Below are 26,975 nucleotides of genomic sequence, written 5' to 3' on the forward strand. Positions count from 1 at the left end.
TACACATATATGTATATATGTGTGTGTGTGTGTGTGTGTATATATATATATATATATGTGTGTGTGTGTGTGTATATATATATATATATATGTGTGTGTGTGTGTGTGTGTGTATGTATGTATGTATATGTATATATATGTATGTATGTATATGTATATATATATATATATGTATATGTGTATATATATATATATATATATGTATATGTGTATATATATATATATATATGTATATGTGTATATATATATATATATATATGTATATGTGTATATATATATATATATGTATATGTGTATATATATATGTATATGTGTATTATATATACACATATATGTATATGTGTATTATATATACACATATATGTATATGTGTATTATATATACACATATATGTATATGTGTATTATATATACACATATATGTATATGTGTATATATATACACATATATGTATATATGTATATATATACACATATATGTATATATGTATATATATACACATATATGTATATATGTATATATATACACATATATGTATATATGTGTGTGTGTGTGTGTGTGTGTATATATGTATATATGTGTGTGTGTGTGTGTGTATGTATGTATATATGTGTGTGTGTGTGTGTGTATATATGTATATATGTGTGTGTGTGTGTGTATATATGTATATATATATATGTGTGTGTGTGTGTATATATGTATATATATATGTATGTATGTATGTATGCATATATATATTTATGTATGTATGCATATATATATTTATGTATGTATGCATATATATATTTATGTATGTATGCATATATATATTTATGTATGTATATGTATGCATATATTTATGTATGTATATGTATGCATATATATATATATGTATATGTAACTGACATGACTTCTCTTTTAGAACTTGTGATATGTTATTAAGCTTTCAAATTCTCCCTGAAAGCTGCGCATTTCTTCTAGACAGCGGCTTTCTTTTTATGTTTAAACTTGAATTACACTGATTTGCGCTGACGCATTTTGAAAGTAGTCCCTCCCCACGACAGCATCCAAAGGAGATGCGCTTAATAGGGATCTTAAAGCTAAACACACGCACAGTACACGCACGCGCCTCAGGTGTTTTTTACCAGATTAACACTACCGTGCTGACACATGGCGCGCACGGGGTTTAACGGGGACACCGGGGGTCAGGGGTAGCGGCTGTCCTCTTAAACCCGGCTTCCACTCTGGCCTCGGTTATTGTTCCATGTGGCCGCTGTGGGTGGACGGACGGACGGTCCATCCTGCTGCCTGTTGTTCAACCCTTCCGCCAATGAGAGCCCGGCTCCCGCTCAGCCCCAGTCCAATGAGAGCGGCGGGGTCTGTGCTCGGATCGAGAGTTGGGTTGTTCAATCTGTGAGGAGGACAACAAGCAGCTTTCTGAGTGTACACCGGATGGATGGATGCTGGCGATGGTAACGTTACCCAGCTTTACCATTATCAGGTGTTGCAAATATAGTGAGGGGCACCGATAGGGCCGAGAGCCGCGTTTCAGCAGCCGGCTTCCTGCGGTGAATGTCACCGGGTAGTTTTTTTTTAACGGTTAACGGCGCAGTTTGCTAGCCTTAACGTTAGCGACCGACGGCAGCCGTTAGGTTAACTTCGATTGTCCTCAACAAACAGGTTAGCAGCTTAGCTAACGTTAGCAACTGTGGCGAGCAGATAACGCGAATTGTTAGCTGCTTGGAGCCAAGCGAATAAATCCGTGTTTAACTCCGCGCGTTATTAGGCGAGACACAGCAGAGGGAAGGGAGGGAGGAGGTGGTGGTGGGGGGGGCAAGCGGTGTAAACCCTAAGCACAGCCGCCGTGGATAAAAACGGTTAGCGGCGGCAGCTAAGTTGCTGCCTGCTGGGCTGTCTCGGACCAACAAAGTTGTTGGATGTTCCTGGAGAGTCGCTCTCTGGCTGCTCTTTGTTCTTCAGCATGGTGATGGTGGGATAGCCTAGCATGGCGTTAAGAGCCAGCCTGTCTGAGTCAGAAGGCATCCTTTTTAAAACACGGACAGACACAGTGGAGAAATTCTAACATTTGTGAATATCACATGCAGGAGTTGAGGCGGTTAACTTGTAGCGTGCAAAAAGCGTGGCATGCGACTGAAAAACAGTTGCGCCGACCTGAAAGTTGATGCTGCCATTATTATTTTTATCCATTGTTATTATTATTATTATTATTATTATGTAGTGGCTCATTTACACAAAGAGATGGATAAAAAAGAAAGTGATGTAGCACAGCGCTGGTACTGGTGAGGTACATAACTACATCCATTAACGTTAAGAATATCATTTCAATGGACAGACAGACGTTCATGTCATCATTTCCTTGCCCTAAAGCTCCGTTTTAATTATTGCCCCTGATCAAATGGCCACATGTTGATTTTCTTAAATAACGAGAGCGACATAACAGTTCCTTTTCCGTGTGTGATTCCTGTAGATGTCAATCATTTGCCACGTTTATTCACAGTAATGTCAACCAGGGCAGTCGGTGTCACAACTGGAGGAGATTTCCACAAAAAAGTCACTTCCTGAGTTATTTAGTTATGTTACTTTTTGTTAAGAAGTTTTATGGTCACTTGTTTTCAGTCCACTTTTTTGTGTAAAGATAGATTTTTGAGAATTTCCTAAATGCGTGGTTTTCATTAATTGGAGAAGTGTGTGATTTATCTCTGTCGTTGTGGGGTGGGGTGGAGTGGTTGCTTTGTCTGTTTTTTGTTTTTTCATTGCAGCTTTCACCCCTATTTCTCAGACTCTCTCTGGAGCCGCTGGTGCTGACGGTGGGCATGGGTGATCGGGCTGAACTGTCCTGTTGTGTTCTTTGCAGATGTTGTGATGTGTTGTCCAGAATTTGATCACAAAAACTCCTTTTCCAGTTAGTACATCTTCTTTCTTTTTTGTTTTGTGACAGTTGCTTATACACTGCAGTCTTTTCATTAGAAAAACAGAAAACAAAAACACTGGATTCTGCTATCAGCAGTAATCTTGCTTTATTTTTTTTCTTCCTCTACAGAATGAGTTGCTGTTTGGCTGCGGGACGTGTGTCCTATCGCTGAGGCCACATGTGTATCTGGAGCAATGGATCGTTGTAAGCACGTGGTACGCCTTCGCCTAGGCCAAGACCATTCGATCCTTAATCCGCAAAAATGGCACTGTGTCGACTGCAGCACCACCGATTCGGTGTGGGCCTGCCTCAAGTGCTCCCATGTGGCCTGTGGACGGTTTATGGAGGAGCACTCACTCAAACACTTTCAGGAGTCGCACCATCCGCTGGCTATGGAGGTGCGAGAGCTGGATGTTTTTTGCTTTGCCTGTGGAGACTATGTACTCAACGATAACGCAGAGGGTGACCTCAAACTCCTCAGAGGGGCGCTCTCCACTGTTCGGAGCCCGGGTAGGCGCTCACTGCGCTCTTCAACAGGGGGGGAGTGTACTCCCTGGGTTGGGGAAAGTGGGCCGCAGCCCGCCATGCAGCTGGCCTTGCGGCACAGGAGGAAAGCACTCCTGGGGAAAATGCTCCGGATGTGGATCAGCAAACATCAGGAGCTCCAGAATCAGCGTAAAGAGAAACTCGAGGAAGCTAGAAGACAAAAGAAGGAGGTGAAAAAGAGACTCATGGAAGAACTTGGCAATGTTCCTCCCAGGAAGAGTGCTAGGCTTCTTACTCAGGCGCCACGTTCAACCATCACACTCATTCCACGCAAATTTCGCGACCCTCCAGAACGCCTACCTCCTCCTCCTGCCCAAAAGAAGCCTTCACTTTTAACCCTGTCCCGCAAGACTTCTCAGAATGGCAAAGCTGCCAGACTGAGGCGATACTACTCCACGCATGCAGTCACACGACGGAGACTCGCTCCGGGGGTCACCGGTCTGCGCAACTTGGGGAACACGTGCTACATGAACTCAATATTGCAAGTGCTGAGCCACCTGCAGAAATTCAGGGAGTGTTTTCTCACTTTGGACCTGTGTGAGACTGAGGAGCTACTTGCCAAGACCAACCACTCCCAGGGGATGAAGGGGGTGACAGGAGGTGTGGTCAGCAGTGGTAACACAGCGCTGGCAGAATACCCTCTTGGACGTATGGGGAAGGCGGGCTGTTGGAATTTGCCCGTGGGGAAAAAGGAAAGCGTCTCGCCTCCTCCTCGCTGCTCCACCCGCCAGCAGATGTCTCTGTGCCATGAGTTACATACGCTTTTCAGGGTCATGTGGTCAGGCCGGTGGTCTTTAGTATCTCCCTTTGCCATGCTGCACTCTGTGTGGAACCTCATCCCAGCTTTCCGTGGATACGACCAGCAGGATGCCCAGGAGTTCTTGTGTGAGCTGCTGGACAAGGTGCAGCAGGAGCTGGACACAGAGGGGTCCAAAAGGCGGATAGTCATCCCCATCACAAAGAGGAAACTATCCAAGCAAGTGCTAAAGGTTCTCAACACCATCTTTCACGGGCAGCTACTCAGCCAGGTGAGACTCCTAACTTATAACTGCATGCAGTCAGTGTTGTCCAGTGTGATGTAGGTTGTTTTGTTTGTGTATTTATCTCTTTTCCCTCTTGCTTTCCATTTCTGCATGTCTGTTGTGAAGTTCTGGGCTAATGCCAAGATTTTGACTTTTGTGTTTTGTTTTGCTTTCATTATTATTTCTGTATATTTATATTCCCCCTTTGTGCCAGAGACACAAATCTGATAATAAAATAAGTAATAAATGTTAATTAATAAGTGATAAGTAAAAGGATAGCGTTTTAGTCTTCATGCCTTTTATTTTGAAAATTGACCATGTTCTTTACTCTCCTGGGTCTAACTTCCTTCCTACAAGATGAAGACAAGATAAAAAAAAAGGAGAAAAAAATGACCCAGTGGTATTTTTAGTAGGTGCTGTTTCTGGGATGCTTCTGCAAAAACATGCTTCACCGGGTGAACTGGACATGTGTGTGCTTAATAGACTGGCAAATTACAGCAGGATTTTCCTATCCTCGGTCAGAAGGCACAGGTGACTTATATGATGAAAGAGAGGGTCCACAGCAATGATAATTAGGGTTCTTTTAATCCAAACATCGCCAGAAGTGAATTCGTGTGAGTATATGTATATGTGTGTGTGGTTCTGTAAAATAACAGAAATTACAATTAGCAAACAATTAAAGTCAACCAAACTGGTCTAAATAATACAGAAAGGGTTGAACAGAAATGACTAAACACCACCCCCTGGTGGACACAAATGGGCTGCTGCACAGGGATAGACTCCATCTTTACTTTGGGCAGCTCAGTTCACAAGGGTAGCGCCATTTTGGTCAAATCAGCGTGAATATACAGTGTCTCGTGGCTACACGAACAGCTGGAAAACTCTACTAAGCATCACCCAATGTACATAGCTAAGTATATGATAAGTTACAACCATAGAACAAACAAATACAAGGCACTTACTTATCATTCACGCACACGCACTACACATGTTCAGTACAACAGCCCAGCTCCACCAGCGCTATCAAGGTGGACCAGCGCAAACACAAACAAGGGATGGAAGGAATGTACCATCTTAGCAGTGGTTAGAGGGGGTCCGTGGAACAGTCTATATACACAAATCACAGGGGTTTTCTACAGCCGCCCCCTAATGTGTATAGCACATTAGTAAACATCAAAAACCCATGTGAGTATAACTAAGGACGTTCAGCTGACAGTTCAGGTAAAATGATAAGTTTTGACACAGGCCGTTGGTATTTATGTTCCCCAATAGCGACTTCAGCTACTCGCACCTGTCCATCCGGGCTGGGAAACACCTGTGTTACCTGTCCTACGGGCCAGGAAGCCCGTGGGAGCTGATAGTCCGCCACCATGACAGTCTGTCCCACTTTCAAAGGTGGAGTAGTCTGGTTCCACTTCTGGCGAGGCTGCAGTCCAGGCAGGTAGCGCTGAATGAACTGAGTCCAGAACCGGTCCGCTATGACTTGGCTGTGACGCCATTTTCGCCTTCCAAGTTCTTCTCTGGTGCCATATACTGCCTGGGGAAGGGAAGCATCGCGCCGCCCCATGAGCAACATATTTGGCGTGATCGGGTCAACATCTGCAATATCCGAGGAAACGTATCCCAGTGGCTTGGAATTAAGTATGCCCTCTACTTCAATAAGAACAGTAAGCAACAAATCCTCTGGCACCGCTTGACCTTTGAGGGCAACTTGAAGTGCAGATTTGACTGAACGGATCTCCCGTTCCCAGGCTCCCCCAAAATGTGGAGCATGCGGAGGGTTGAAGTGGAAAGTGATGCTCTGTTCACTGAGCTTCTCCTGCAGTCGTGGCTCCATCACTTTGAATGCCTCCTGCAGCTCTCTGTCTCCTCCTCTGAAATTGGTGCCCTGATCACTCAGTATTTCAAAGGGTTTTCCTCTTCGAGCAATAAATCTGCGCAGAGCCATGAGAAAGGAGTCAGTGTCCATACCAGTGAGAAGGTCGAGGTGAATGCAGCGGGTCGTAAGGCATTTAAATATAATGCCCCACCGTTTTTCTTGTCTCCTGCCTATCTTTATAGTGAAAGGGCCAAAACAGTCAATTCCTGTGGACCAGAATGGCGGCTGATTTAATCGCAAGCGGGTAGCAGGGAGATCAGACATCTTCGGTGAAACAGGCTTGGCTCTCCACTTCTTACACTCCAAACAGCGATACTGATGCTTCCTTATGGCCTGTCTGCCTCTTAAAATCCAATACCTGCGTCTCAATTCGGCAAAGACACGTTCTGGGCCAGGATGCAGGAGACGTGTATCATAGTCTTTGATGATGAGCTGAGTAGTAGGATGGTCTGGTGACAACACGATAGGATGCAGAGTGTCAACATCCATCTGCTCTGCTCGCCGGAGGCGTCCACCTACTCGTATGAGGCCAAGCTGACTGTCATATTCGGGAGAAAGGTTGCTCAGTCTGCTGTCTTTGTACACCTCTTTCCCAGATTTAAGGGTGTGTACTTCAACAGGGAAGCTTTCTTGTTGCGCCTGTTTGAGAATTTGAACTTCTGTCTCTAGTCGTTGTGCTGCTGACATAGGGAGGCCAGCCGCCCCGTGAGAAGACAGGTGGGAGGCCTGCACCAAATCAGCCCAGGTGTTGTATGCAGGATCAGACTGTGCCAAATCTGTAGTGACACAGGCACAGAAAGCTGATTTCTTTAACTCAGTATTATCTTCAGTGTCTGTACTCACAGTAGGTCGTGCTGGCCACTGCTCAGATGCTTGTCTCAGGAAGGGGGGCCCATCCATCCACTGGCTAGGTTTTGACAGCTCACGTAATGGTTTTCCCCGGGTGATGTCATCTGCTGGGTTCAAAGCCGAGGGGACATACCTCCAGCTGGCGGCCTCAGTCAGTTCCTGTATTTCGGCAATACGAGTACCTACAAACACTTTATAGTGACAGGATTCGGACTGGATCCAGTTCAACACAGTGGTAGAATCGGTCCATAAAGTAGTCTCACTAATGGGCAGAGTAAGCTCACTGAGGAGGAGTCTAGACAGTTGTGCCCCAGCCAGTACAGCACACAGCTCTAAACGGGGAATTGACAGTTTCTTGCGGGGAGCTACACGTGATCTGGCCATGATAAAGGCAGTGTGGACCTCATGTTCTGCCGATTTAAATCTCAAATATGCCACTGCTCCGTAAGCACTCTCTGACGCATCACAGAATACATGCAGCTGGAAAGTTCCCTCTTGGGTTGCTGGGGCTATGTAGCATCTAGGCAGACAGATTTCTTGTAGATACTGTAACTCACTCACCCACTCTTGCCACCGCTGGAGTAACTCGCCCTCGATGGGATCATCCCAGTTCCTGTCATTCTGCCACAGACGTTGAACAATAACCTTTGCCCGGGTCGTGAAGGGGATGATGAAGCCCAGTGGGTCGTATTGAGAGGCGAGGATGCTGTAGATATTTCTCATGGTTGACTCCTGAGGAACCACTGGCCGACATCTGTAGGCAATCTGGTCTGTGGAGCAGTGCCATGCCAAGCCTAAGGTTGGTTCTTGGGGATCTGGTTGGTGTTCAGTCAACCACAGCTCGCAGGTAGGGGACTTTGCTTCAGAGGGGAGATGAGCAATGGCCTCTGGGTAGTTACTTGCCCACTGTCGGATTTCGAAACCACCAGTAGATAGCAACTCTCTGATGTTATCGACAAGTGGTCGTGCCTGCAAAGCAAAGGGCAGAGATTGCAAACAGTTATCGACATAAAATGAGCGCAGCACTGAGTCTAGTACTTGTTCATTGCCATCTTTATGATCCTGCACATGGCGCTGAAGGGCATACGTGGCACAACAGGGGCTGCATGTGGTTCCAAAGGGCAGGACACACCACTCATAAATGTCAGGGCTCCGATCTCTTTCCATATCTCTCCACACGAATCTCAGCAGGGGCCGGTCATGCGGAAGAAGCCGCACCTGATGGAACATACCTCGTATGTCCCCACTCACAGCAACAGGGTGCTCCCTAAATCTCAACAGGACACCTATTAAGGATGGACCGAGAGTTGGACCTGGTAGCAGCTGATCGTTAAGACAGTCTTGCCTATATTGGAAGGAACAGTTGAAAACTATCCTAGGCTTATTGTTATGATGCACAATATGATGGGGAATGAACCAGGATTCATCTGTGAGGTTTGCCTCTTCAGGAGTGAGTTTTCTTACATAACCTGCTTGTTCCAGTTTGTGTATTTCTGCATTGTACACAGCCGCTAGATCAGGATCTTTAATCAGGCGCTTCTCTGTGGACCGAAGGAGAGCCATCACTGCGTCATGGTCAGTTCGTAGTTTAGTGGAGTCTCTGCGGCGGAGCAGAGGAGTAGCATAACGAGCTACTCCATCCACCTGTACACGTTCTGTGGTTTTCTGCAGTAACTCCAGTGCCTCTTTGTCTTGTTTAGAGCGAGTTACCTCTTTCTCTGATCGAAAGGGGAGCACATCTAACTGCCACAGCTTCTCAACATTCTGTCTTAGCGCTTGAGAGGGAGATGGTAACAGGGATGTGTGCAGACATGAAGCTTCAGTAGGTAGATGTAGAAAGGTAGCTGGTCCCTGGATGGCCCAACCGAGGTTAGTGTTGACAGCAACAGGGCTGCCTAGTGGACCGACTTTGACAGGTGACAGAGGGGTGATGAGCTGGACATTATCTGAGCCTATAAGAAGCATAGGCTGCACATCCTTAAATGCTTTGATGGGAACGTCGGCCAGATGTGGATATCTCTGACGGAGTATGTCCACTGGGCAGGATTGTTTTGCCAGATTAAGTTCTTTAGCAGTGAAAACACGTCTGATGTGATGTTTGATTTGGGGAGAGCTGGGTGCACTCAGTTCAAAAGAAACGGATGCGCCTTGTAACTGTGACACCTCCTGCCTGATGGTTCGTAGTTTGAGGGACTCCTCAGTGATATTTAATTGCAGGTAATGAACCGCTGCAGATAAAACAATAGTCCGCTCTGATCCATCGTCAAGAATGGCATAGGTGGACAGAGATCGCCCATTGTTGTGGAGGGTAACTGGGACCACTTTAAGCATGACTCTGCCTGAATGAGTGACTTGGTCCAAATACACCATGCTGGAGGCTGTACTCAATGTCAGGATACTCTTGTTTGGGCGAGAGGCAGCTTCATGAAGGATCTGCAGGTGTTGTTCTCCACAGGTGGCACAAGGTTTCTTCAGATTGCAACTGTCAGGCTGGTGACTCCGACCACATCTCCAGCATCTCTTATTGTCATTAATCCATGTAATAATCTGTGTAGTACTCAGCTTACTGAAGTCAGAACAGGAACTCAAGTAATGTTCTGTACTGCTACAGAAGGGGCAGTAGGGCTTAAATTTCTCTCTTTTCTTCCCTTTCATAGGTTCTTTACTGTCAGTAGGGGCTGAAGTGGTATTAGCCGTCGGTGTTGTAGGCTTGTCAGTGCCATAGTAGACTGATGAGGATGTCTTTAATGGTCGTGATGACTTGTCTCTACGATCTGAGCGGGGTTTATCAGATATGTAGCTTTCTGTAGCCCTTCGTGATATCTGTATGGCCTGTGACTTCCTCTCCAACCACTGTGCAAAGTCAGGGAGAGTATAGGTGTTAGCTGAGTCACTCCGCAAGATGCCCTTTGCAAGACAATATTCAGCAAAACTGTCTTGATAGGAGAAAGGGAGTTTACTCAAAAGCCTGTCCACATGGGAACCACACTCTAGTTCGCTCTTAGCAGCTCCTTCCATGGAGTTTAGTAGTCCCACCAAACTACTAACTGATAGAGCAAAGTCTTCAAACCCCTGTGCATCTCCAGCTTTCACTGTGGGAGCTCTCAAAATGTTGTTAATTTCACCTTGGACTAATTGGCGTGGTTGTCCATAGCGCTGCTGTAGAGCCTGCATTGCTTTACTGAAGGGCATAGTGTCATGCACATACCTCTTTGCAAGCTGAAACGCAGGAGGAAACTTTAGATGATCCAGAAGTACTTGGAATTTGTAATCCTCAGACAGGTGTGGGTGTGGTCCCAAAACTCCATCCAGACCTTTCTTCAGTAGCAGGAAATCACTCTCTTTTCCTGTGGTGAAGCGGATCAGGTTGGGTTTTGGGATGCCATAAGAAGAGGAAATAGCCATCTCCATCAAGTTCGGTCTCTGAGAGGAAAGCAGAGATGAGGAGTGTTGTGGGCTGCTCTGAATTACATCATGCTGTGAACTGACAGGTGCAGCTGGAGCAGGATGCCGATAGGTATACTGTGAGCTAACAGCAGGTGGCAGCACTGGTGTAACGTATGGCTGACTGAGAGGTGGGCCTGAAGTCCAAAGTGGATAGCCTGGAGAGGGCATGCCAGGCGGCAGCGTGACAGGGTACTGCATAGTGCCAGGGATACTAAACTGAGCAGCACTGTGTGGCACAGACCACTGTGGGGTTGATGACTGCCAATTCAGGTCTCTTTGCTGATACCAGGGAGGATGTGGCTGTTCTGTTGCTGTAGATGCAGACCGGGGTACCACTGGTGTTGGCTGAGCAGCTGATGTCATGGAAGAGTGGACGTATAGAGGGGGCTGAGGAATAGGTCGGTTAACAGGGAGAGTAGGAGCTGTTGACTGTAATATTTGAGGGTTATCAACATGATGAGCTGTGGAAGGGGAGGTCTGCTGTACAGTATGAAACTGAGGGCCAGGTATTACTGGAGATATGGGGGGGATGTTTTCTAGTCCGCCCATAGGAGGAGCTTGTGTAGGATTATTATCCACAGTTAGTAAAGGCATACTATGGCTCCGGACCTGGGTTTGTAACTGTACTTGGGGGGTTCTTTGGCCAAAGTTCAAAGACACTTGTATAGCGCTCTGTATCTCCCTCATCTGCTCCTGTACCTGGGTAACACACTGCTCCATCCTCCTTATTCTCTCCATCTCTGGTGAGCCATCGATGCCAGCGATTTGGTGTATTGGAGTAGCTGCGTTAGTGTTCGGTGGAACTGGGTTAGTCGGCTGTGGGGGATAGGTCCAGATGAAGTCATCCAGATATCTTGGAGCCCTATGTGGTCTCCTTTGCCGGGCACCTTGTTGTTCTTCATCATATTGGGATGCCGCCATGTTAGGAAATGCTGTAATTAATCCGGCTCGAAGGACCACTTGAACTGGACATGTGTGTGCTTAATAGACTGGCAAATTACAGCAGGATTTTCCTATCCTCGGTCAGAAGGCACAGGTGACTTATATGATGAAAGAGAGGGTCCACAGCAATGATAATTAGGGTTCTTTTAATCCAAACATCGCCAGAAGTGAATTCGTGTGAGTATATGTATATGTGTGTGTGGTTCTGTAAAATAACAGAAATTACAATTAGCAAACAATTAAAGTCAACCAAACTGGTCTAAATAATACAGAAAGGGTTGAACAGAAATGACTAAACACCACCCCCTGGTGGACACAAATGGGCTGCTGCACAGGGATAGACTCCATCTTTACTTTGGGCAGCTCAGTTCACAAGGGTAGCGCCATTTTGGTCAAATCAGCGTGAATATACAGTGTCTCGTGGCTACACGAACAGCTGGAAAACTCTACTAAGCATCACCCAATGTACATAGCTAAGTATATGATAAGTTACAACCATAGAACAAACAAATACAAGGCACTTACTTATCATTCACGCACACGCACTACACATGTTCAGTACAACAGCCCAGCTCCACCAGCGCTATCAAGGTGGACCAGCGCAAACACAAACAAGGGATGGAAGGAATGTACCATCTTAGCAGTGGTTAGAGGGGGTCCGTGGAACAGTCTATATACACAAATCACAGGGGTTTTCTACACCGGGTACAGTTAAGCTGTAGTCATTGTTTTGAAGAGGTGTAATCAGCTCCTGTAGCTGTCCTTCAGTTAGTCCCCAGTTAACTTTGAACACTGAGAAAATTCACATGAGACATCAGATAAACGTCGGCCACTGACATCAGTAAAAGGTATCAACTTAGGTGCTCTTACCAATCACAAAGGCCCATATCAGTTAATATCAATTATATATAAGCTGAAATTTATACACTGTGCTGCAGATACAGATGCCATGGATACAGATTTCCAGTTAATCAAAGTCTGTGGTTGCATGAAAAAACTGTGATGTCACTAGGGCTGGGCCATATCATACCGTTCATGGTAATACCGGTATAATGTTGGGCAACGACAAGAAAATGAAATATCACGATAGAATATGGGTAAAATGCGCGTGCGCAGTGCCTTTGTTTTCATACGCACATGGCGAAAAAGGCACGGCGGCGACAGAGAATGACAAGGGCGAAAGCGGATTGTTGAATGAAACGGATGAACCAGAATTGGTTTGTAAAAATGCTGCAACTTCAGTGGTGTGGAACTGGTTTAGCTTTCGTCCGTCAGATACACAACAAAGCACTATTTTTGGTAGAGCGTGCTAGCGGGCCGTCATTATTACCGTGTTTTTTGGTAAATACGGCACACTTAAAATCAATCATTTGATTTTTCTGAAAATCGACAGTGCCCATTATAATCCCGTGTGCCTTTATGTTTGAATTCTGGTTGTGTTTACTGACCTCAAAACGATTTTATGTACACGGCGCTCGAAAATGTTTTAGTACGACTTTGCTAAGCTACGAACCTGCACCGCTTGATGGATTGTCGGCGCATTACGGCTATCTTAGGCAGGAGCCTCGCGGAGTGATACATACGGTGCTTCAACATAATATTACTGTATTGTGTGTGTATAACCTCTTTTTAAGTTTTGTGGATATTATACTTGGTTATGCTGAGGATATGTCGGCCAGTTTCTACTGGAAATGCTTTTTGGTTGAACTGTCAGCAAGGAATTTGCATTTGCACTGTTACGTTTTTATATAACTTTAATGCAAAAAAACAGCTGCTTGTTTAAGTGAAAATACATGTTTTGTTTTTTGTTTTTTTGCACTAATAAAATTGTGGAGTTGTAAAGTATTTTGTCTAGTGTCAATTATCGTCAGTTATATCGTTATCGCAAATTTTCAAATCTATATCGTGATAAATATTTTTGGTCATATCGCCCTGCTCTAGATGTCACATCACCACATTCCTATAATCATTTCGGGTGGTGCATGAGGAGGACCAGACTTACACTACAATACACTACAATGGTGCGTTGTAGTGTATTGTCTCTGTGATGTCCACCTATAGCTGCTTTAGAATCACCAGCTAACCTTACATCCATGTGTTTGGACTGTTGGAGCACGGTGGAGTACCCAAAACGCTTCCCATGCAACATGCACGCATTACACAGAACACCCTCCCCCCAAAGTCCAGCAGTTTCAAAGGCGACACTCTGCAGTTCTAATTGCGATTTAATTTTTAAAATTCAAAATTCAATCCACTTCAAGGTGATGTGTTTTTGGTGTTGTGAACAAATAAACAAACAAAAAAAGTCTTAACTGCATCTGTTCAGCTCTGTTTGCAGGGTTTGACCAATCACAGTTAAGATTGTGAGTTTAGTAATAAAAAAGAGGCATGCATCTGCATTAAAGAATAAAATGCAGAGACACGGTGGGTTAAGCAGTTGCCTGGAAGAGCAGGCCAAAGAAGACAGTTGATTGATTGTGATCATGTATGAAGAGCATAAACCTGTGCTGGAATGTAGTTAGAATGGGGAAGTGTCTGGTTTTGTAATTCAGGCAGATATTTTTGTTTCATTTATTAAATCAGTTTATTTATTTGTTTGAACCACTTTCCAGAGTTCTGCTACAGCTGAAACTTGGAATCGTCGTCACACTCACCTTTGCTTGTGTTCCTCCTCTTCTCTGTATGTTTTAGGTGACATGCCTATCCTGTAAGCACAAGTCTAACACAGTAGAGCCATTCTGGGATTTGTCTTTGGAGTTTCCAGAGCGATACCACAGCATAGACAAAGGCTCGAGCTCGACGGCTTACCAGCGTAGCTGCACCCTCACTGAGATGCTGTCCAAGTTTACAGAGATGGAGGCTCTTGAAGGCAGCATCTACGCCTGCAACCACTGCAACAGTCAGTACAATGTTTAATGCACCACAAGCCAAGCTTGTCTTAAGTTCATTATTAGCTGATAAGACTTTGCTTCTTAAGCTCGAGTTGAATAAATCTGTATTGTTTCAGGATATCTGCCTATTATATGACAACTTGGATGCATTCTGATAAAGCTGCTTATCAACCCTAAAATATCAATTAGCAGTTAAATTATTGTCTTGATTCATCAGACAGAGAACTGGATAGTGGACCATACACTTGGGTTCACATGATGAATGTCAAGAATTTGGATTCTAATGGGAATTGGTTTTAAATAAGTTATTATCCAAAGTGGAACTTAAAGTTATAGATTTCCCTTCATGATTTATTCATTTTGACTCCGGACCCTGCTTTTTCTTTAAAGGTCAATGCAGTTTTTCTTGCGAGGTATTTCTATGAATAACTGAGAATGTCAGGACAGCAACTTGTAAAAATGAAGCGTTCAGAACATTTTCCTGTTAATCTGATGGCATCGGAACTAAACGCACACCCGGGTCATGACTAATTAAAAGCTGTCATTTCATTCTCATCAGACGCACAATAGTAACATGCAAACTGTCGCATAAATGAAGAGGATTGCACAGGATTACGACCGCATGCATGCGTTTCCTGACGTTATCAGTTAAAAGACTTGATTTTTCAGGATGGAGAGAAGTTCGTCTCCGAAGTGTTACACATGCATTCAGTGTGATCCAAATGCATAAAGCAAGATTTACAAATGTATGTATTGATGTGTGTGTAGCGTTTGAGAACACACAAGCAGGTGCTTCAGTCCACGCAATTTCAAAGCAATTTTACCACACGCGAAACTGTTTTACAAATGCGCACATCCACATTTGAATAAATATTGAATGAATACTGATCAGCTGCTCACAATTCCTGTGCATACAAATGTCTGAAACTTTACAGACATCCTCCTACTCACGAATGGCCTGGCACGCACAGATCACATCACATGGTCACGTAGGATTTTGAGACAAATTTCAGGCTGCCGGCTTCGCATACATCCAGAAATGTAAGCTGCATTCAACTACTAGTGTTCTGTTTTCCTGCATTTTTCCTACTAAAGTAGCCATTTCTTCTAAGTAAACAGAACAACTAGTCACCCCGCTACTAGAAAACAGATTTTCCAGTTATGTAGTTAGAAGTTTTCACTGGAATGGAGACAGGATCTATCAGGAAAAAATGTTTAAGTGATTCATTTCAGGGAGGTGAGGTAAAAGCTGCTGTATTTACTGAAGTGCGAAGTCTTGTGGTCCCAAATCATCAAATAAACATCAGTAAAGTGTAAACACTTACCTCAAGTATGATTTGTCAGGTAATGTATTGTCAGATTTCACCCATGGTGTGCATACAGAGTACACTGTAGAACTGTGGGTGCATCTGAATGTACCCGTGAGGAACATTTGTGTGTAAAGTGACCTTTACCTGAATGACTGAATGCTTTCAACAGATTAATGAAGCCAACGGTGTTATTTATTTATTCATTGTCTAAGAAGCTCTTTAATCTCCTGCTGACAGCTCCGGCGGAGGCAGTGACTTAAAAACTAGGCTAGCAGCTTTGAGAGAGCCACACAACACTTTCGCAAAGCCTGAGATTTTGCAAGAAAGCGTCACTTGTGCAGCGGAAACAAAGCCTCGCATCAGTAACCTGTGATCTCCTTGTTTCATGGTTTCAGAAAGAAGACGGAAATCATCCCACAAACCCTTAGTTCTGTCAGAAGCATGTAAGCAGCTTCTGATCTACCGTTTACCTCAGGTTCTCCGGCTGCACCTCAAACGCTTCAGGCAAGTTTCTGTAAAGGCTGATATATATATATTTTTTTTTATATTTTTTTTTTACTTCCAAACCAAGTTCTTTGAAATTTCTCAAAGAAATTTCAGGATTTCCTGTAGTTTTGATCTTGTTTTTTCTGTTTGCGTTGTGAACTTGGGGTGCTCGACCTTTATTTTTATTTTTTGTAAGACGAGGCTTGTGAAGTGTAGCAACACTAACTATCGCCTGTTGTACGGCAGATGGTCGGGGCGGAACCACAGGGAGAAAATCGGCGTCCATGTGGCCTTTGACCAGGTTCTGAACATCAAACCATACTGCTGCACAGGCTCAGGTCACTCTGTCCACAGAGGAGGCTACACCTACGATCTGTCTGCTGTAGTTATGCATCATGGTAAAGGCTTCGGCTCAGGGCACTACACCGCATACTGCTACAATACAGAAGGAGGTGAGGAAGAGCGCACAGCATCCTGTGGTTTATTTAAGATGCAAATGTTCTGCTGTGTTGTTGTTTTTTTTTAACATCTTTTTTAATGTGCATTTGCTATCCTCAGGTTTCTGGGTCCACTGTAATGACTCTGAGATGAAGGTTTGCAGTGTGGAGGAAGTGTGCAACACTCAGGCCTATATTCTCTTCTATACCCAGAGGTCTGCTTAGGTACCTCTCGCTGTGATGATAACCTGTGCGTGGAAACTTAGGGCTGCATTCACGAAAAGGTTTTCTGATGCTTTCCCAGATGTCATAACATTTTAGCAGCACAATCCAGATAAGAAGTATGATAGTGGTGAGTAATGTTGCCATAGCTAGTAGATCAGAAAGCTCTGGGTTTATGTCTTACTTTTGACTCTGTAAGAAAACATTTTCGTAAATGAAGCCCAGGTTTCTCAGCCTGTAGGACCAGCGTATTGATTCCTGGCCTGAAGACTGTGGTCAGACTCTGTCCTGCTGAACAACAACAACAACAACAACCATCAGGCTCGTGTCTGTTGAGTCTGGGAACAACCAGGCGCTCTCCCCGAGACAGCATTTTACATTAAAAAGGCAACACGGATTCTGGACTTTGGAGCGTTTGGCCACAGTAATGTTGACGATGTGCATTTTTACACGTAATCGCGCGTTTGACCGCTGAGCTTTACATGAAGCGACACATTTTTAACGTTGCCAGCGACCGCACTGATGGTCCACACTCCATGTTGCCTTCTGCTCAGCTTTTTTAATTATCGTGAAACGTCAGTTATGGAAACTTTTAATACTCACCCCTGTGTCATTTGTATCTCATCATGTCCTCTCCCTCAGATGTACTGCTGTGACTGGATACTGTGTCTTAGGCTCAAGGCTCTCAGTGAACACGAATAGGTTTTGTTTTTAGTTTATTTTGTAGCCGCTCTGTTCCATGAAAAGAAGCAAAAAGCACGAGTATCAGACACTCAGTGGAAAGCTGCGGGAGGAGCTGTTGCTGTCGGCTCCCGTAACACCTTGAAGTGTCTGCTCCTCCTCCTGCGGTTAGACCGGTCTGAGCCTGGGTTGGACATGCCGCCTCTCTTAACCTGCCGGAGACGGGGCGCGAGTTAAAGGGTAGATACCGAAGAATGTGTGGTTTCTTTTTCTTTCTTTCTTTTATCTGTTTTTTGGGGTACCCATTTTTGAGTTGAGCACCTGAAAGCAATATATTGTACATCTCGCATCTTGACAGGAAATTTAAGAAAATCAGGAATTCTTCTGCTTGTTATATACAATGTGTTTTGGGGTTTTCTTTCTGTTGTCTTTTTTTATTTTGTTTTCTACTCTGCTGTTTCTATCGAGGTCTTTAGATTTTGCTAGGTTGTCAAGAAAAACTGTGTTTGATACGAGTCAAATGCAAAATACATTTGTGAACTCTGTGACAGTTGGAACAATCTAATGACGATGAATGTCTTACTTTTTAGCGGTCAGGTGTGGCCATGCCACCGGCTCTGATCCCCTTGAGTTCTGTCGTGTACTGTAAGAATACCTGTCATAAATGTAATGGTCATATGGGTTTTGCCTGACAGTAATTATTAAAAAGACAAAACAAAATTGAGATGCTTTGGTTCTCTTGCTTATTTTTTATTTTTTTTATATAGTATTTTTTCCAGAGGGAGTGGTGATTCTGATTAAAAGAAGGTTATGAGCAGCTTCATGAATTTAGCTTCATGGCTGAGCCAAGAGAGTAAAGTAGAACTGAAATAATCAGGTTACCAGATGGATGCACAGCTGATCCGAGGCCTAACCACTAATGTGTTCTTAGAAATATAATCTGATCCAGCCAAGGATGGTGCTCATAATCAAATGTAAATCTCTTTCTTGCCTTAACAGTAAAGTGATCAGGGGCGTGGCCGCCACTCCCAAATGAAAAAAAATATGAATCAGTAATTGTGATCCATAAACATGCCAACAGTGTCTGAAACAGCATTCTACAAATGCTCCCTTAAGGTATGTGTATGTGTTTAAATGCTTAAGATCAATCAGCTTATGGGACTCTTTCACACTGGAAGCTCCTAAATTTCCCTTTTTCCATGCTTCATATCTGACTTTTATGGAAGATCTATGTTACTTTGTTTGTATGCAATGGTCAAGGGTGGAGCAAAAGGATGGCCAAGCTCACCGCAAACTAACATTTACCCGTCCTTCGGGCCTACCTCTTCCAACCAAAGGTAATCCGATGATTATGCACACAGTCAGAGCTGGAGCTTTATCCACTCTCTGCTGCTTTTTTATGCTTCCCATGCATTCACATTGTAACAGCAAAACCACCCATTTATATGCAATAATCTTACAATTATTATAAGCAATCAAAAGAGAATACACTTTGGTGCCTGCATATGCAAATACGTTTTTAAAAGTAAAAAAAACAAACGGGTGTCGGCGTGAAGGACGATGAGGAGATGGATCAAGGTCAGCCTAATATATGAAATCATTTATTTCTTACATTGTTTAATAAAACAGCAATAATTCTTCTTTCTTTTCTTTTTTTTCTTTTTTTGCAAACTGGATATAAACTTTGAACATGCCAGTTAAGTTGACACTGTGGATAGTAGCAGTTCTACAATAGATATAATATGAAAATGCATTTGTGGACAGAGCAGATTTTTACACTGTTGAGTCAGTATGGTGAATTGTAGCAGATTTTTTTTAACTATTCATTCATTTGCAAGAGAAAAAAAAAAGGAAAACGAAAGAAAAAGCACTGCTTCAACACCAGAGAAGAATGTGAAACAAACCGGGAATGACACCGAGTGGAGATACGACAGATCCGCGCTGCAATTCTGACACCAAAATGGCAGTTATAGAAGATTCAGTCTGTCAGTAATGACATGTTAACTCATGCCAGCTAGATGCATCTCAGTGCACATATGAGGACATGCATGAGCACATAACATTCATGGAGAAAAGAAGAAAAAACACCTTGTTCCTCTCAAATACACATTAGCTTCAACATGAAGATTACAGCAAACATGATCGGGCATTTTATTTTTGCTCCTGTCTTTGTAATGAATGTATCATAAATCATTAGAAAAAGGCCAAAGATTTCTTGCAAGAAACTCAGTTTTTGGTGACAGCGATGCGATCGACGGTTGGTCATCAGTGCCGGTACATGTGGGTGAGAGGGAAGGATGTCTTTTGTCACTTGGCAAGCAGAGAATTTCACTTGTTTTTGCTCTGTAAACACCTCTCGGCGCTCCCTGTAGGCCGGGTCTCGACTAAAAAGTGCCGTGCTTTGTTCTCTCTCACTCCGCCTTCAAACTCAAAGGGAACTCGCCGCAGTGGCTTTCATTTCACTTCAGTCTCTGGGTCCCTTCAGTGATGGCGAACTGAGCTGGAATCAGCTTCTCTGATCCCCTCCTCCTCTTCCTCCTGTAGAGTGTCTTTCAGGAAGTTTAGCTGGGCAGCAGCCACAGCTCCACAAAGTCCCACTGCTTCCACAGCACGAACAGCAGCAATGTCAGCAGGACGGTGGCGGCTACGCGGGCCCGGGTCTTCATCAGAGGGGTGATGAAGTTGGCCAGAGTGGAGACGAAGACCAACAGCACGGCCATGAGCGCCAGGATGACGTTGATGAGCTTCCCCAGCAGAGCTCGAGCGTTGGCATTCTCCACTCCTTCTAACTGGACAACCTGCTGCTGCTGCTGCTGCAGCTCCAGCTTGGTGATGCGGGTCAGGCATGACTCGACTGCCTCCTGTGTGTGCAGATCCCAAAGAAATGAACCCACTTAGTGCGATTTTGTTTTTCAAAACCTCATTAAAAGGCCTGAAAATCTAAGACAGCTTTTACAGGGAATGATAATGTCTTAATTCAACTGCTTTAGTCAGAGTTGAAACTACCTCTGAAAATCACAGTCAGTAAACACAGTTTGTACGTTCACGTCTTTGAAGCATATACAGGTTTTGGAGAAACATATTGCCCACACACAGCTCTGATCCCAACTTCTAGCAAACTCCAAAGTCTCCAACGATCTATCGGAGTCTTTGTTTTTACCTGAATGTCTCTCGCCCTCTCATACGACTGGTAGGCGACTTTCTCCTCCATGCTGGCGAGCTCCTGTTTCAGGTTGGTCATCTCATTCTGGTGCAGCTCCGTCAGGTCATTCAGCTGCTCTTCAAGTCGCTCATACCTGAACACACAGCGCAGCACACACTGTACTCCAAAGCATGCATGTCAAACTTGTTTTACATGGTTTATCTACATATTTAATCCCTGTGATGTCATTTATTTTTCTTTTTTTTATTATTGTGGACTCATTGTACAAAACATACATTTAGTAGAGGGCAAAAAAATAGAAGTTTCCTTGTATTTAATTCATCCTCTGGTTGTTTGTTGCTTTCTACCATCTACCACTCTACCATCTTGAAATTTTGTGTGATGGTAGAGATCAATAAGAGCTCAGCTGATTTCATTTGGGAGGAAATCTGGTCATGGTCACACCAAATGTAAAAATCAGTATAAACTTTATATTACCCACAGTGTTTTATGGATCTTCAATCTTCACAACAGTATAACAGGCTTGAATGACATGATTACCTAGGTTGGCTAAGCATTTGACCTTGACCTTCATTTTCTAGCGCCCAAGGTTAAAAAAAAACATTTGAAAGGGCATGGAGAGAACGCGCTTGTAATTCTTTTCAATATGATGCCCTAATTGATCACGATGACAAAATCACACACTGCATGAAGAAATGTCAAAATCTGAAGTTATTGCAGCTTATTGAAGCCAAAGATTTTGGCCGATTCTGCACCAATCGTCTGGGTAAAGATAATAAAATACACTAGCATTTAAGGCTTTAAGGTCATAGGTCAAAGGTCAGACAGCATGTTGCAAAACAAAAGCTTTAGTATACTCCTTGACCTTCAGGGGGAGTTGTGCTCTCTGAGTGCTATTGTTGTTTATCTATTACTTAATTAATAATGAATTATTAAGTGAATAATTAATTTGTGTTGCATGCACTGTTAGAGGGGAGGTGTTTATCAGAAGGAAAAGCTGTAAAGCTCTGAAAATGTAGTCAGAAATTTCAAACCCGATGCCCTCCTTCACATTTTCCAATAACGTCTAGTGGACGGCACTTTTCCGGCCACTTTTGGCGACTGGGCCTTAATTTTGACACCCCTGCTCTAAAGTACATATTTAATGATGATTTTAAAAGGAGCAGTGGGGACTGAGTTGTTTTTTCCTTGTGTGAATTGCATCTTGATGTTCAGTGTAGCACGTTAGTGATTGCTTTTCTTTGCAGGGACATCTACCTGTATCTCTCTTCCTGCAGGCACTGAGTCATGTAAGAGTAGTCGCTCTGCAGCTGGCCCTTCATGTCCTCGATGGCGTCCTCCATGTGCGTCTGGCTGGCCTTGATCTCCTGCAGACCCTCAAGTAAAGAGTCCCATGAACTATGCATGTGATGGTGGTGGTGGTGGTGCCCGTCCAATCTGGGGCTCCCCATCGTTGGGCCTAACATACCACCCCCTCCTCCTCCACCAGCCCCACCAGAATTACTGCCCGCTCCGGATCCAGACGTGGCGCTGGAACACTCGTCGTCGCTGCCGTACTTTGGGCTGGAGACCAGGGTGGCGCTTCCACTCAGGGCGCGGGGCGTGGGGGTGTCTTCAGCGTGGCCCCCAACTCCGTCCTCTAGCGTGTCTTTTAGGTGAGCAATGTTATCAGCACTGCCAAACTTGTTTCTTATAAGACTGGCAAACTCTCGTGGCTTGGAGACAACGGCCGTGTGCGTGAGAGCAGAAACTCCTCCTTTAACCCCTTCAACTACTCCACCTCCGAATCCACTTATCCCAGCACGAACGTTGGCTCCCACGTCCTTCAGTCCCTGCTGCATGTCCCGCAGGACATCCTTCGGCTGCCGGGCTGGCCCATTCTGTGAAGAGGGGAAAAGGAATGAGGAAGCAGAGAAGTGGAGGATCCTAAAGGAGAGAGCTGATCATGTTATGAGGGTAAGTTTTAACCCTCATAACACAGATGAGGAAAGCAGTCCCTGTGAAGAATCAGGTGAGGCACAGGGGGGATGCACTGGTTTAAATAAGTGTTTGGGAAATCATCAGTCTATTTCTGGACTCCACTGCGCTCCCAAAGATAGACTGAACACTTGTTCAAGTCACTCATAAGATAAATGTTCCAATAGACCACGAAGAAAGACACGTGCATACACACACACACACACACGCACACACTTACCTGCTCTATCTCCTTCAGCTTCTTGTGGTAGTGCTCTAGTTTTTTGTGTAAGTGCGCAATAGTCTGTGCCGATTTCTGGTTCTTCTTCTCGAACACTTGCTTGATTCTGGACGCCTGCTGTTTGTCCGCGTTGTGAGCCAACTTCAGGTACTCCGCCACGTTGTCGTCACGCGCCTCCTGCTCCACGCGAATCTGCTCGGTGACCTTTAGGATCTTCTGCTGCAGATGCTCCAGAGCAGCACGTGTCCGCTGCGGCTCACCGGCCACAGCACCTTCCGCTCCCCCCGCCATGCCCCCAGACACCGACCCCACCGCCGCTGCTGCCCCCGCTCCGTCCATGCTGATGTTGGTGTCAGAGCCTCCATGGCTGGTAGTGGAGGGCAGGCCTAGAGTTGCCACCTCACTCTTGTCCAGCTGAGGGGACAAGAGGGCAGTGACTTGCTATTCAGGGGTGAAAAGAGAGCTACAACTGCTCCAGATACATTAGAGGTGTTAGTCAAACTAAGGAATCAGAGCCTCATCAGTATAAAAGTGTAAAAGTAGAGATAACAAAGGTTATTCAGATAAACGGCGCTGGAGAAACATCTTCACTGTAGCTGACTCTTCACAGACTGGGTTTTACAAGAAAAGAAGTTCATCTGCAGACATGTGGTGCCAACACAGGCTGTTATTATTGGTGTTATATTCACATAAACATTACTGTGCAAAAGTCTTGAGCCACTCCTTATATCTATGTGTTTTAATGGGAAATAGGTGCAGTGATTTACATGTGCAAACTTAACATAAATACAGCACATTAAGGCAAACAGAGTTTGTACAACTCCAGCAAGCTTGAAATTCAATATTTTGTTATGACCGCCTGAACTCTCTTCCTCAAGCTTTCTTGTAATTCTTGTAATTTCTTTAAGTAGCCTTCAGGGATATCCAGGATACTTGAAGGACATTCAAGGTCAGATGCATCTTTTAGGTCCTGTGTCAGGGCTTTCCTTTCCTTTCCTTTCCTTTCCTTTCCTTTCCTTTCCTTTCCTTTCCTTTCCTTTCCTTCCTTCCTTCCTTCCTTCCTTCCTTTAAACTTTAAATTAAGCATTATTCAAAGATTCAGCTAAAGAAATGGAAACAAGTTATATGCTGTTGTGACAGGCTGCTAGTAACAAAGTGCCTAGATTAGACTTATTAAAAAATCTATTATTAAATATTTATTAGATATGATGCAATTTAAAATCGGTTCTTTGCTAATGTTCTGTCACATATAGAGACAACACTGGTTCATCCCTTGAGTGAGATGTTGTTTTTGTTCTTGAATGACTCATAGGTACAAGGTACAAGGACTGGACTGAAAGTGAGAACAAACTTTGAAAGACCTTTGGAAAGCCGAAGCAAAATATAAAGAGACAAGGGTTGGCTCAAGACTGGTGCTGTATGACAATAAAACAGTAATGCTTCGTTTATAATTAAAGTACATCATATAGGTCGCATACATAAAACACTCAGTTCATTTTTAGTTGTGTGTAATTCAAAAAATTATCTTCACAGAAACAGACAAAATGTAAAGTATTTGAATCTTTACTTTCTGCAGGAAACAAAATTTCTTCTGTTTTTCTAAACTGCAGATTATATTTTCCAGATCTCAACTGCCAGAAACAAAACACCTGAGTAACCTCAGTAAAATCACTCAACAAAATAAATAAACCTCCTTCGATGGGACTGTCAAAATGTGTCATTTTGCCCACTCGGGGCATATTAGCTTTAACCGATCTAGCGGAGAGATTAGAGACCACATAGAAAGGCCACCATGCATTAATTAGATGATGCTTCCTGCCCTGCTGAGCCTCAAAAAACGAAGAAGGAGAAGAAGACGATGACGATTAGTTAAGATCGAAGCAAACTACACATGTAAACCCACGAAGGTGTGCAGCACGTGGCGTGTACTTTAATGCTAAAGACACGCTGAGCGTGTATGTAAATCTATTTCTGCCTGAACCTTCGTCTGACTTTTCCTTCAGAAAAACAAAAAACATAACAGCCTGAGGATGTAATCCCTTTTACACGACGAGACCCCGCGTTGACAGATCCACGCGGGGATTCCCTGGTCAGTATTATATGTTTATGTGCGGCTTTGGCAGATGGCGCGTTTGATAATGACTCTCCGCCTGACGTCAAAACGCAGCAATCAGACCCTCAGACACGAGTTTGGGCTCACACATGACGAGAGCAGTGCTGTGAGATATTTCTCACAGCACTGCTCTCGTTTCTGTCTGCGGGATGGCGCGAGGATTTATTTTACATTATATCTGCGCGACTGCGTGAAATGAGCACGCGCTGTGATTGTAAAAGTAGGTTACAATCACGGTGTGATGGAGAGGAAAACGCATGACTGCAGCCCCGTGATGGAAAAACAACAAATCATTTTTTTCCTGATCTCTGAAAAAAATAGATGAATAAAAAGTGGGATGCTTTTTTGAGTGGCTATCACTCGCAGGATCAGAGGGGGTGAAGTGGGCAACCAAAAAAAAGCGCAAATCGGCATATAGCGACGGCTGCGGTGGTGCTCAAACCCGACGCGGTGTCTCTGTTTAAACGTGTAATAATAATAATAATAATAATAATAATAATAAAAGATCCACGGAGCGACGCTGTGGATGAAGCCGAGACTCCTGAAGGTCGGGAGAGAAGCGGTGAGGATGAGGATGGAGATGGCAGATGTCTATGGCGTGAAAACAAGAGGACAGGGTGATGCCTGTGCATTCTTCACTCAGCGGGAGACGCGCGGGGACGTGATGCCAGCGAGCACGCGAGGACGAGACACAAGCAGCGCAGGAAAATGAAAATGAAAAATTTAAAAAAGGAAAGAAAAAAAAGGATATCAGAAAACGTTACCATACTGCTTTAATCCAATTTTTGCAGTGCCATTGCAAGTCTGTGTTCGAGGCCCATCCTCCTCCTCCTCCCTCCGCCTCCCCCTGAGCTCACCGAGGAGGAGTCCCCCCTCCTCAAATGTCTTTACCCCCAGCCGTGGGTCTGGCTAACTGTCACCTCCCTGGATCCTAACGCTCCATCGTTAACACCATCGATATCTGCAGCCTCCCTCTCCCTTTTCCTATCTCTAATGCTCCGATCTCTCTCTCTCCCTCCCTCTCCTTTGTGTCATATGCTCCCTCCGCCTCCCCCTGCTTCACTCTCCTACATCTCTCTCTCTCCCCCTCCCTCTCTTTCTGTCCCTCTTTCGGTCTACATGCAAATGCTATCAGTCCTGCCCTGTAATGGATGTGGGAGCTAAGGGACAGATGATGGAGGGGCTGGGAGAGCTTGGCGCAGGCGTGCAGGTGCCCCCGTGCTGATAAGGCCAGAGGAGGGAGGGAGGGGGTGGGGTGAGTGGAGGGAGGGAGCGCTCCACTCACCTAAACTAACTCCAGTACAAACACGCGCACTTCGCCTGTGCTGGTGTGGGACTGCAGTGATGTTGTGCCAAAGTACACAATGCCTCAGAGCGCCGACTCGCTCTCGTAATTTGCCTACTTCACAAAAGAGTGAAGAAAAAAAAGTGGTATCACAACAGCAGAAGCCAGTTTGCATGACTCGGCACTACTCGAGGATATATTCACCCAACTTCAGATCTCTCTGTGCCTGACGGTGCGTCAGGATGTGTCTCCGCGGAGGGACGCCCTCTAAAAAGGAAGCGTAAAACACGCTGTCATCGTCGTCTTCAAAAACAAACTTGGAATAGATTTCAAAGAGGAACTGAGAACAAAACAAGTAAAAGAACTGGAAGGTATAATAAATAAAATAGACTTCAACAACACTTGATTTTAGTGTGTTGTTATTTTTAAATTATTGTATTACTTATTGATCGTGGCCCAATAATAGCAAGAGGTAATACGTTAACACGCTTACTGGACACTTTATTAGGGTGTATTCAACCTCTCCTTAACATAAATATTTAATTAGCCAATCACATGGCTTCAGGTCCATGTATTTATGCATGCAGACTAAGGA

General features: G+C 44.4%; 2 protein-coding genes across 4 annotated transcripts; one reads left to right on the forward strand and one right to left on the reverse strand.

Annotated features, from left to right (window-relative positions):
- Window positions 1-1,310: 1,310 nt before the first annotated feature.
- usp49 (ubiquitin specific peptidase 49) lies at window positions 1,311-18,346 on the forward strand. Of its 3 annotated transcripts, none has more exons than XM_026167924.2 (7): window positions 1,311-1,450; window positions 2,779-2,901; window positions 3,040-4,484; window positions 14,287-14,494; window positions 16,192-16,300; window positions 16,529-16,734; window positions 16,841-18,346. In XM_026167924.2, the coding sequence occupies exons 3-7, from the start codon at window positions 3,105-3,107 to the stop codon at window positions 16,942-16,944; spliced, it is 2,007 nt and encodes a 668-aa protein (XP_026023709.1). In that variant the 5' UTR covers window positions 1,311-1,450; window positions 2,779-2,901; window positions 3,040-3,104; the 3' UTR covers window positions 16,945-18,346. The 3 variants fall into 3 exon arrangements, with proteins under 3 accessions (XP_026023709.1, XP_026023711.1, XP_026023710.1); XM_026167925.2 differs by lacking the exon at window positions 1,311-1,450 and adding an exon at window positions 1,519-1,658; XM_026167926.2 differs by lacking the exon at window positions 2,779-2,901.
- An 849-nt stretch (window positions 18,347-19,195) lies between these two features.
- On the reverse strand, window positions 19,196-26,228 carry tmcc2 (transmembrane and coiled-coil domain family 2). Its single transcript, XM_026167928.2, has 5 exons — window positions 25,860-26,228; window positions 22,983-23,396; window positions 22,043-22,665; window positions 20,783-20,918; window positions 19,196-20,483 (listed from the first exon to the last, which is right to left on the reverse strand). The coding sequence occupies exons 1-5, from the start codon at window positions 25,860-25,862 to the stop codon at window positions 20,184-20,186; spliced, it is 1,476 nt and encodes a 491-aa protein (XP_026023713.1). The 5' UTR covers window positions 25,863-26,228; the 3' UTR covers window positions 19,196-20,183.
- Between the last annotated feature and the right edge of the window lie 747 nt (window positions 26,229-26,975).

The sequence above is a fragment of the Astatotilapia calliptera genome, chromosome 5 (assembly GCF_964374335.1).
Source record: "Astatotilapia calliptera chromosome 5, fAstCal68.1, whole genome shotgun sequence".
In the NCBI taxonomy this organism is placed as follows: Eukaryota; Metazoa; Chordata; class Actinopteri; order Cichliformes; family Cichlidae; genus Astatotilapia; species Astatotilapia calliptera.